At 41.8% G+C, this 12,524-nt stretch overlaps 1 protein-coding gene across 1 annotated transcript in view; it reads right to left on the reverse strand.

Annotated features, from left to right (window-relative positions):
* The window catches only part of RERE (arginine-glutamic acid dipeptide repeats), a 252,717-nt gene that overhangs the window by 90,888 nt on the left and 149,305 nt on the right, over positions 1–12,524 (reverse strand). The window contains 1 exon segment of the mRNA XM_070759248.1: positions 273–321. Within this exon segment, the coding sequence (XP_070615349.1) occupies positions 273–321 (49 nt within the window).

The following is a 12,524-nucleotide window of genomic DNA, read 5'->3' on the forward strand; positions in this document are numbered from 1 at the left end:
TTCATTATAAAGAACATTGTTTTGAATTTTGAAACGTGTGTCTGAAATTTGTACTAGTGAATTTTTGTGAGGATTCTACCAGAGAGCCTGACAGAACAGGTAGGAATAGCTTGACGGCCATGTGACCAGGTGGGAGTGGTTTGGCAATCATGTGACTGTGGGGGGGGGGTGGCTTAACAAGTCAATTAAGCTACAAGCCAACATCCAATTCTTCAAAGGCCCTTTTTTGTGTAGAAAACGGCACAGCAAAGTGATGCTGGGAGTAACCTTACCTGATGGCTGGGCCCGACCCGGATTTCTCCTTGGGTGCTGTTCAGCCTCCTGCAAGTGAAAGACACAGAAGGGTTAAGTCAGATCGCCTGGACCTGGGCTGCGAGTAAGTCCTCTACTGCAAGAGAGGGAAAGCTCCAGGTCCACTTGGCACTCTGCCCACTCTGTGCTTGTCTGCTCTGCTGAAATGAAACTCCTGCCTGTGTTTACTTGTAACATTGAAGAAGAACTCTGCTAATGGCATTATAAATTCATCTGTTACTATGTTTATAAATGCTGTATTTTTCGGAGTATAAGACACATCTATTTTAACAACAGATTATCACAAAATACCCAAATACTTTAAAAATCATTATTTGCGTAAAACTCTAATAACAATTTGGTTTACTATAAAAAAAAATTACTATACTTCGATATCAAAATGGATATCTCCCAATGAATTACTAATTTTTCCTAACCTTTTCTCCCACTCCAAAATTTTGAGATACCAACAGTTACTCGACAAATCAGATGCTCTTATATCCAAACAACAATTGAACGACCAAGGAATTAACATAGATTGGCTAACATACTTACAAATTAAATTAAAATACGAGCAACACAAAAAACAATTTGGATTCCAAAATGACAATGTAATAGATACGATTATTTTCGGCCCCTCTACAAAAATGATTTCAAAACTATATAATTACTTACTAATACAAGAAAATCCCGAAGAACAAGTGAAATGTTGCATGATAGCCTGGGCTCAGAATTTTGGGTATATGATTAACTTAATCGAGTGGGAGAAAACATGGACATTAAACTACAAAATGACAACGGCAATGTCCTACAAAGAGAACCAAATGAAAATGTTTTATCGATGGTATTTGCCCCCAGCAAGAATATCCAAAATGTTCGCCAACTTTTCACCGACCTGTTGGAAATGCAAAACTAAACCGGGAACATATTACCACACATGGTGGACATGCCCACTTGCACAAAAATATTGGACAACAATCCAAAATCTAATTGACCAAGTCATGTCAATTAAATTGCCACTTAAACCTGAGCTTTACCTTTTAGGTATATTTAGGCAAAACCTTACTAAAGCACAAAAATATCTCATCCTACAAATCATAACAGCAGCTAGAATATCGTACGCCTTCTTTTGGAAATGTGATCAAATACCTTCTTTTTTCGCAATAATTACAAAAATCATAGAGTGCGCTGAAATGTCTAAAACAGCAATGGAAGCACAAAATAAAAAAGATTCAGAATACTATGAAATATGGGAAAATTGGTATAAATGGGTTTCTCAAAAAAAATATCAAAATTACTTATTGTAAAATCTCTATTCCACCAAATTACTAAATGTACCTTCGAGCACTTAAATCAACTTCAAACCAATTTAAAAATTGAGCACCAAAAACCAATTAAATTTGCAATAAAATTCATACCATATCTCTTTTTATCTGTTTTTCAACCAACTCAATACACATTATAACACTAACAACTTCCATCAACATAACTAATTTCTATACCTACTTATCATACTATTCATATACTCCCCATACTACTTCCAGACAAAAGTCGTCCCTAAAAACGTCTGCGCTAAACGCAGATTTTTCTTTCTCCCCTTCTCTTTTCTTTTCCCTCCCCTCCCCTTACTACTATAACTTTAAAAAACTTTTCATTTTCCTTATCTACTTGCTACTCACCGTACGTCTATAGTCATTAGGAAATATAATATTTTTGTTAAAAACATGACTTAATGTATACATATAATGATTAAGAAACTAAGAAATATAATATTCCTTCTAAGAAATATATGCATTATAACCTATATGTACTACAATGTATTACCATAATTGTTTGACTTTGTACCCCCTCCCTTTCCCTTCTTCCGCCCTACCCCAGATTTCCTCCCTCGCCTTTCCTTCCCTTATTTCCTTTTTATTATATTTGTAAATAAAGTATATTTAAATATAAGACACATCTTAGTTTTTGGGGAGGAAAATAGGGAAAAGAATCTGCGTACCAGGTATTCATCTGGCTAGCGTCCTTACTCTGGTCAGCTTCAGCACATTATTTTATCTCCGGGTTAGGGCTTTAAAAAAACTTTATTTGGAGAGAGTAACAATGAAAGAGTTTGCAAGCCACGAAGAGCTGGGAATATTGTTAGCACCTGGTTAGGGCTGGAAAGAAACATATTCGGAGCAAGTAAAGCAATGAACTCCCCCCCACTACAAAGACAGGGTTTGGAAAACATTCTTCGCAGAGAGAAACAATGAAAGAGCCTGCAAGGTAAGAGCTGGGATGATCCTTAGCAGCTAGTTAGGGCTGGAGGAAAACAAAAAAGGCAATACTCAGAGTATAAGACTTATCCCAATTATCAGCCTCTTTTCGGGAGGAAAAAAGTACGTCTTATACTCCGAAAAATACAGAAAGTTAATGAATCCAGCTGAAGCAGTTATCTCTGTGTGCTTCTGCTTTTGATGTCTGCAACAAACTTTAAAACCTTGTTGCTTCTCAACTTGTTGGCTTATTCATTCATTCATTCATTCATTCATTCATTCATTCATTTCAATTTTTTTAATGCTGCCCTTCTCCTTAGACTCAGGGCGGCTTACAGCATGTTAGCTATAGCACTTTTCAACAGAGGCAGCATATTGCCTCCACAATCCAGGTCCTCATTTTACCCATCTCGGAAGGATGGAAGCCTGAGTCAACCTTGAGATTTGAACCACTGACCTGCAGATCTACAGTCAGCTTTAGTGGCCTGCAGTACAGCATTCTACCTGCTGCGCCACCCCAGCTCGGGGTGCAGATGTTTCATGACCTGATTAAGTAACATCACTGGTGCATTGATCATCACATCGTCGCTGGTGATGTTGCCTAGTTCGGTCATGAAAAATAGATGAATGAATGAATGAATGAATGAATGAATGAATGAATGAATGAATGAATGAATGAATGGCTTGCGAATTAAAATGGACTATTTCCTTCCAGATTAATTGGCGGGCTGTTCGGTTAAACCACACAAGGAACTAATAACTAACTGCTAACTAATAACTGACAGGGCCACACTGTATTAATGGTATGTATGTATGGGATTATGACTGCTAATGATTATGACAATCATTAAGTGTTGTATCACGTTTCTTGACAAATCTATATTTTCTTTTTACACTGAGAGCATCTGCACCAAAGACAAATTCCTTGTGTGTCTAATGACACTTGGCCCAATAAAGAATTCTCTTCTCTTCTGTTTCTTTTAATAGAGGGTTTTATAGTTTTCATTATATTCGACTTCTTTTTATTGTTCTGTATCTATTTCTATTTCTTTTTTATATTATTATTGTAAACCGCCCTGAGTCCTTCAGGACTGGGCAGCATAGAAGTCAAACAAACAAACAAACAAACAAACAAACAAACAAACAAGCCTTCAAAGATGTAGAATGTGTGTGTATGTGTGTGTGTGTGAAACTTGATTTCATTGAGGGCCGCATCAGGATTGTCTTTGATCTCGGGGGAGGGCGAGGCCAGTTCAACCTCGTCACTCGTGTCATGGACGTCTGTGGCGGCCCAAGTGCTCTGCCAGCAAAAACGGGCTTTCGAGCTCCAATTTTGACTACGATGGTCTCACGCAACCCTCTGCCGGCCAAAACAGTTCCATTCTTGCTGACAGAAGCACTGCGGGCTGCTCCTTTGCCGTTTCCAGGGTGGCCCAGCGGACCAGATCTAGGTACCCCCAGGGGCCGGATCCAGTCCCAAGACCTTGAATTCGACACCCCTGATGTAGAGGAAGACCGGCCAATTGATTTTGACTGTGTACACGGCCAGCATCAAATCAACCTTTTTTATTATTATTATTATTATTATTATTATTATTATTATTATTATTAATAAATAATACATGAGCTACAAATCCAATATTAAAAAACAATTTTAAAAATCCTTATAAAAAACAGTCATACAATCCAAACAAACCATACATAAAATGGAACAGCTAGAGGTATGTCAATTTCCCCAAGCCTGGCGACATAGGTGGGTTTGCGAAAGGCAAGGAGGGTGGGGGCAGTCCTAATCTCGCGAGGGAGTTGATTCCAGAGGGCCGGGGCCACCACAGAGAAGGCTCTCCCACGGGTCCCGCCAGACGCAATTTGTTTTGTCGACGGGACCCAAAGAAGGCCAACTCTGTGGGACCTAATTGGTCACTGGAATTCGTGCAGCAGAATATTATTATTATTATTATTATTATTATTATTATTATTATTATTGTTGTTGTTGTTGTTATTGTTATTGTTGTTATTGTTGTTATTGTTGTTATTGCTATTATTGCTATTATTACTATTACTATTATTATTATTAATTTATTAGATTGTATGCTGCCCTTCTCCGAAAACTTTAATTTTAGAAAGGGAGGGGGAATCGAACGACCCCTTTTTCTCTTCAAGGTTGCTTGTGTCTTGTGATGTACCCAAGGCTCCCTCGCTGTGCCAGATTGATTTCAAAATGGCAACGTTGGCAGCCGAGCGCACTCCAATTTTATGTTCCTCTCTCTTCTCTCTCTCTTTCTCTCTGGAGTTCGTGGCGACGCAAGAAAGGGGAAAGCTGGATTATTATGTAAAGAGGGAAGGGAGGGGAACACGCTCCCCACCGTCCCCTGAAAGACTAGAAACCGATGTTCCTGCAGACAGGCAAGCTGGGCACATGTCATTCTTTTCTTCTGGTCTGGCTTTTTTTCCGTCGCACAAGCTTCGGTCTTTTCTTTCCAACACCTTTGGGTACAATGGCTCCCTGCCCAGGCAAGCCTCGCATGACAAGAGCAAAGGGAGAAAAGCATACGAACCACACAACAAAAAATGAAACACACATACACACACCGTTCCTTGTGATCTTCTTCAGCAGGGACCGGAAAAAGGATGGGGTTTTTATGTTGGCTTGGCAAGCTCAGAGGAGGGAATGGACCGAGAGACCGGCGAGACCAAGCATATAAATAATATAAAGATAATCAGAACTGCAGAAAAAACAATTTCAGCCAACCTGCCTCCCATTGAGGACCTTGAACGGACACCTAACATTTAAAAAAAGCACAAACAAGAATGTTCTTTCCGTGCCAACTCAAGAAGCTCAAACTGCCCAAGGAGCTGCTGATCCAGTTCTACGGAGGAATCATTGAGTCTGTCAACTGGTTTGGTGCTGCAATCTGACAAGACCGACACAGACTTCAGAGTAGAATCAGAACTGCAGGAAAAACAATTGCTGCCGACCTGCCTTCCATTGAGGACCTGTATGTTGCACGAGTCAAAAAGAGGGCGGTGAAAATATTTACTGACCCTTCGCATCCTGGACACAAACCGTTTCAACCCCTACCCTCAAAATGTCGCTACAGAGCACTGCATACCAAGACAACTAGACACAAAACCAGTTTTTTTTCCTGAACAGCACCATTCTGCTAAACAAATAATTCCCTCAACACTGTCAGACTTTTTATTAAATCTGCACTTCTATTCTACTAGTTTTTTCTCATTGTTCCTATCACCCTTTTCCTCCCACTTAGGACTGTATGACTGTAACGTTGCTTGTATCCTAAGATTTTTATTAATACTGATTGTTTCTTCATTGCTTATTTGACCCCCTATGACTCCTAAGTTTTGTGCCACATGATTCTTGACAAATCTATATTTTCTTTTATGTACACTGAGAGCATCTGCATCAAAGACAAATTCCTTGTGTGTCCAATCACACTTGACCAATAAAGAATTCTATTCTATTCTATTCCATTCTTTCCTTATTCTATTCTTTCCCTATTCTATTCTAATTCTATATTTTATTATTCTATTCTATTCTACTCTGTTTTATTCTAATGCATTAAGAGTCACGGTGGTAAAGTGGTTAGAATGTAGTACTGCCAGCTACTTCTGCCAATCACCAGCTGCCAGGAGTTTGGCAGATCAAATCTCACCACCGGGTCAAGGTTAACTCAGCCTTCCATCCTTCCGAAGTGGGTAAAATGAGGACCCAGATTGTTGGGGGCTCTCTTTACAGAGAGAGATGTAAAGCACTGTGAAGCGATATATAAGTCTAAATGGTATCTTATATCGCATTTACGTGCATTTATGTCTACGTGATATATTGCATTTTTTGCACGACCTTTCTCATAGGGGTCACCCCGGGCTAAGAACCGAAAGCGAAAGGAGATGTGTCTGAAGAGATAATAGAATGTGGGATTTTCAAGGAGAGGAAGAGACAAGGCTGGGAAAAATTTGGAATCCCCCCCCCCTGGAAAGGTCCCTGTTGATGTTAACCGGAAAATACAGGTGGTCTTTGACTTCTAACAGGGTTGGTTAGGGCAGGGTTCCCCAAACTTGGCAACTTTTAAGATTTGTGGACTTCAACTCCCAGAATTCTCCAGCCAGCATAACATAACCGGCTGGAGAATTCTGGGAGTTGAAGTCCACAAAGCCTTAAAGTTGCCAAGTTTGAAGACCTCTGGCTTAGGGATTGTTCAACGTTACAACAGCACTGAAACGAGTCCATGTTTCACACTTATTATGACCCGTGGCAGCATCCCTTGGGGTCCATCTGATCAAAAATCCGATGCTTGCCAACTGACCCACAGTTTTGGCGGTCGCAGTGTCCCGGGGTCAACGCGATCGTCCTTTTTACAACCTTCTGACACGCACAAGTCAGTGGAGATTCTCTTCTCTACCGTGTTACTAATTTAACAACTGCTGTGATTCACTTAACGACGGTGGCAAGAAAAGTCCATAAAACGGGGGAAGCCTGCTTAACATTTCTCAATCAACTCCATAAATTGTGGGGTAAGTTGAGGACTACCTGTAACATTTCCTGCCTTTAAGAAGAAACACCAGATTTTTGGGGGGGGGGGGAGTTGTCACGTTTGGTTCTCGAAAAGTCTTAGAAGCACTCCAAATTTGGTTGAAAAGGTGCGAAGAGAAGGAGAGGGAAGGGAGGGAGGGAGGGAGGAAGGGGTTGCAATGAGGGGTCCTTAATGCTCTGTGTTTTCTTGCAGGCGTTTCATTACCCAACTAGGTAACATCATCAGTTGCTAGTAGGGAGTGGAGTTTGCTTTCAGTTTATATTCTGGTGAGTTGCCCGTCAGTGTTGGTGGAGATGGTCTTAGAGATTCTTTGTTTGGGCTACACCCTGATGGCTCTTTGGCAGTTTTTCGATTTTGGGTACTGTTTCCTTGATCGTGATCTAAAATTAACCTTGGAGTCAATCTATGCTGATCTGAGTGCTGATTATTATTTGGCTGGTTGCATAATCTATAAATGTTGTTATATCCATGCTGTTTCCTTCTCGTATTTTCCCCACAACATCAACCCTGCGAGGTGGGGAAAACTTTGTCTCCTCTCCCCATTTCCTTCACACACGCAGCTACAACCACCACTGTTTTCTTCCCTTGCTATTTTTCCTTCCTGCCTGCTTTCCTTTCACACGATGCCCTCCCCTCTCCCTCCAGACCCCTCCGGCTTTCCATCTTTCTTTCTTTCTTTCTTTCTTTCTTTCTCTAGAACTGTTGGGACTACATCTCCCAGCATTCACAGCCAGCCCTAGCCTTGACAAATGTGGCACCAGCAGGCACTGGCCGACACAGTAAAATTAGCCCTGTCTCTTCTTTCCTTCCTTGTCTTTGGTACTAGCACTGATGATGTTACCTAGTTGGGGAATGAAAGATCGATCCTTCCTTACTTCCTTCTCTTTCTTTCGCTTTCTATCTATCTATCTATCTTTCTTTCTTTTTCTCTCTCTTCTTCCTTCCGTCTCCTTCTCTCTCTCTCTCTCTCTCTCTTTCTTCCTTCTCTCTTTTTCTTTCCCTTTCTTTCTTTCTCTCTCTTTATCTTCTTCCTTCTTTCCTTCCTTCCTTCCTTCCCTCCCTCCCTCCTTATCTTTGGTACTACATTCACTGCCTTGTTATTTATACAAATAAGAAAGATGGGATGGAAATGAATAAAATAAAAGACATCCACACGAAGCTTTCAAAGGTGACTTTAGAAGCAGGCTGGGAAACACTGCAAGCGAGGAGCAGAATTTTTCTGTAGAGCTTCCAGAGTAAAAAGCAATGATACACACACACACACCACATCTCTCCAAATTCACTTCTCGATGGTGGTTGAAAGCCAGGGAGGATCTTGGCTTAGGTGAATTTTAAATTTCACTACAAGGCAAACAGCTCTCCCCCCCCCCCCAAAAAAGGGGTTACGAAACAAAACTCTCTGGGAAGATGCCATCAAAATTAGCTGAAGGAAGGGGGGGGGGAGAAAATTCTTCAATGACCAACAAAGAGTTATTGAGCAGGTAAGTGTTTTCCTGGCACGTGAAAAACGATGGAAGAGAAAAAAACCAGGGGGCTTAGTGGGCAGCAGCTTTTGGCCTGGATTTGATCCCAGACAGAGGATCGGTCGTCGACCTTGAGCAATGGGTTCATCTGGGAAAGAGGGCAGGTTGAGTCACATTAAGAGTTGGTGTTTCGAACTCGCAGCTCTTGGGACTTACCCCTCACAGGTACTGGTATGTAGGTCTTGGCATATTTGGGTTTCTTCCTGTGTAATCTCTGAAACTTACACGGGAAGAAACCCGAATATGCCAATATCTATCTCTTCTATCTCTCCTCTACCTACCTACCTACCTACTCACCCACCCACCCACCCATCCATCTCTTATTTATTTCTATCTATCTGTCTGTCTGTCTGTCTGTCTGTCTGTCTGTCTGTCTGTCTGTCTGTCTGTCTGTCTGTCTGTCTCTCTCTCTCTCTATCTATCTATCTATCTATCTATCTAATCTATCTTGCACTCAAAAGCCCAATTGGGCTTATTATCAGGGGAGGTCTTATTTGGGGGGAAACAGGGTATCTATCTATCTATCTATCTATCTATCTATCTATCTATCTATCTATCTATCTATCTATCTATGCATCCATCTATCTATCTATCTATCTATCTATTCTATCTATCTATCTATCTATCTATCTATCTATCTATCTATCTATCATTTCTACCTGCCTGCCTGCCTGTCTATCATCTATCCATCTATCTGTCTGCCTGCCTGCCTACCTACTGTGTCTGTCTGTCTGTCTATCCCTTCCTTTTCATTATCAGCAAATATGTTACACACAGATACATACACAGAGATTGTTGTGAGTTCAGTTTTTTTCCTGTGTAACCCATGAAAATGTACGAAAACAAAATATCTATATCTATATAGAGATGTAGAAATACATGACTCTGACGAAATCAATAGGGATTGACGAAGGCTCAGTCATTTTTAGTAGTTTCAAATACATTTTAAACGTTCCAGAGATCGTGATGGCTATTGCTTTCTTCATGTATGCACGTATGTATGTGGTCCATCGTAGAGAAAGGTAAAGGATTTATTTATTTATTCCTGGGGGGAGGGGGAAAATGAGGGGAGGGGGCTGAAAAGGACGTGGGGAGGAAAACAAGAGGGAAAAGGGGAGGGGGGTCAGCGGAAGAGTGGGCGCGGAGAGGGAGGGTGCGAAATCCGACACCACAAGGCAAAAACAGCGGATGCCACCAAAGTGGTCGCCATGGCAACCCCCTCAACTTAATATTTCAGCCCTTCTCCAGCCGCAGTGGATTAAATATAATGACAAGATGTTTCCCCTTTGGAAGGAGGGGGGAGGAAAGAGAGGGGGAGAGAGAAAGAGAGAGAGAGGGAGAGAGAGAGAGAGAGAGAGAGAGAAAGCAACCTGTTGCCATGGCAACGTTGTCGCCTATCAAATAACAACAGGGGCTGGACAGGCTGGACCGCAAAGGAATATCAAAAGGGATGGGGGGGGGGAGATAGGTGTCTTTCCCACCCACCGGAACGTGGGCGGGTGAAGAGGAAGAGGGGTGCTCATGGGGGAGGGGGGAGTGAGGAAGCTTTGATCTTCAATGGCTAACCAGATCAGGAAATCTTAAGGCCAATGTAAACACCACAACACATACAACTTCAGAAGCAGAAGGAGGGAGGGTTCACCCCACCGTTTGCCCTGGTGGCTCAGTCCCACAACTTGGACCCATTTCACAGAAGGATCCATCACCATCCAGGGTGCACCAAAATGCCAGCTTCCAGGCCCAGAAAGCTTGTAACCCCCCCCCCCTTTAAAATCTTGGGTGGGTGGGGGTGACATCAAACAGCGATGCTTCCATTGTGACAGCAGTGAGGATGGGACTCTCCCGGAGCATTTGGGGAAGGGGGGGGAGAAAGGGGGGCTTCCTGGATGCTCAGTCAGTCATAATACGGTGCTTGGAGGCTCCCTGGAGACGGAAGGAAGGATGCAGAGTTTTTAAGGATGTACACATCCCCCCCACCCCCCACACACACACGAACCATCCCTCCACTCAGGCTGCCTTGCAACCCGTGGGGGGGGGGCTGTCCTGCTCCCCCCTTTGCCCACAACTGCCCTATCCTTTGGGCATGCTTAAAGCCTCCCTTCCCTTCCAGTTTTTTACTCCCCCTTTTTACAGGAGGAGGGACTGAGGCTGACACAGCCTTCTCTCTCTTTCTCTTTCACTCTCTCTCTTTTCTCTCTCCTCTCTCTCACTTTCTCTTTTCTCTGTCTCTCTCCTTCTCTCTATCTCTTTCTTTCTCTCTTCTCTCTTTCCTCTCTCTTTCTTTCTCTCCCCTTTTCTCTCTTTCTCTTTCTTTCTCTCTTTCTCTCTCTTTTTATCGCTCTCTCCCTCGTTCCCTCTCTCTCTATCTTCCTTTCTATCTTTCTCTCTTTTTCTTTCTGTTACTTTCTCTCATTCTTTCTCTCCCTCCCTCCCTCTTTTTATTTTCTCTTTCTCTCTCTTCTCTCTCTCTCTTCTCTCTCCTTCTTTCTCTTTCTATCTTTCTCTCCCCTTTTCTCTCTTTCTCTTTCCCTCTCTCTCCCTCTTTCTCTTTTTTTCTTCTCTTTCTATCTCTCTTTCTTTCTCTCCCTCCCTCCCTTTCTCTCTCTCTCTTTCTCTCTCTGTGTATCTTTCCATTTCTTTCCTAAGGGATATGGGAGATGGTGGTGACGAAACCAGCAAACCAAAGGGAAGGCATGCTGTACCCTCACCAGGATTTTGACAGAGCAGGGAAATCCGGGCATCAGATGGTGAGAGATTCCACAGAGGACTCTGTACGGGACCCTCCTCAAATATGCAGGAATTCATTCGGGTTTCTCCCCCATGTGTCAATAGGATGAAAACCACCCTCAGTATTTTAATACACAAGGATAAAAAATAAAACGTTATTTGCGGCCGGCGTTATTCCCAGTTAAGGTTCTTGGAAATGAAGCAATATCTGCACTCGTTTTTACACTAAACAATTTTAGGTATTAAAGTTATGCAATGAAACAAGTATAAATAGAAGATGAATTAGGATTAGGGTCACTCAGGGAAAGGTTGAGAAGGAGAAAGAGGAAGTAAAAAGGTGAAGGGAGAAGAGAAAGAGTGGAGGATGTAGGAAAGGGGAGAGAAGGAGTAAGAAGATCGAGGGAAGAGGGGAAGAAAGAGGGGAGGGGAGTGTAAAGAATTGAAGAATAACAAGCTGATGAACAGAAATATAAAAATAGGTGCAAAAATAGGACATTGATTCACGATTGCTGGATAAAAATGTATAGTTATATATGGTATTGATATGTTTTAAGGTAAATGCATAGATGTATATATGAAAACTGTGGAGAGACTGAAAAAAAAAACTTTACAAAAAAATGCAGGAATTCATTTGGGTTTTTCTTCACATCAATATGGATGAAAACCATCCTCAGAATTTTTAATGTACAAGGATGAAATATAAAACGTTACTTGTGGCCAGCAATTATTCTGGGGTTAGGTTCTTTGAAACAAAGCAATCTTCGCACTCTTTACACTAATCAATAATTATAGGTTTTGAAATTATAAAACGAAACAAATACTCATCCAAATCAGGAACTGCAAAGCAGTCTAAATTGGAAAAAAATTACTGACCATCATTTCAGACCTTGTTGGTCTCCCTGAATCCCCCCCCCCCGACTTTTTGGGGGGGAGTGGAGGAAGAGACTAATATTGAATATTCTGCAAAATTGAATAATGTGAGCCTACATTTCTCCGAATTTGCTTCTCGACCACAGTTGAAAGCCAGGGATTCTGCTTTTTGGGATAGCATAGGTGAATTTTTAATTTTTGCCGCAACGCAAACAGACGATACTTAGCCCCTCAAAACAGGGTGACGAAACCAAAATTCCCCCCCCCCCCTAAAAAGAGGTGATCAGAATGACGCAAAGGAGTAA

Source organism: Erythrolamprus reginae, chromosome 8 (genome assembly GCF_031021105.1).
Source record: "Erythrolamprus reginae isolate rEryReg1 chromosome 8, rEryReg1.hap1, whole genome shotgun sequence".
Taxonomy (NCBI): domain Eukaryota; kingdom Metazoa; phylum Chordata; class Lepidosauria; order Squamata; family Dipsadidae; genus Erythrolamprus; species Erythrolamprus reginae.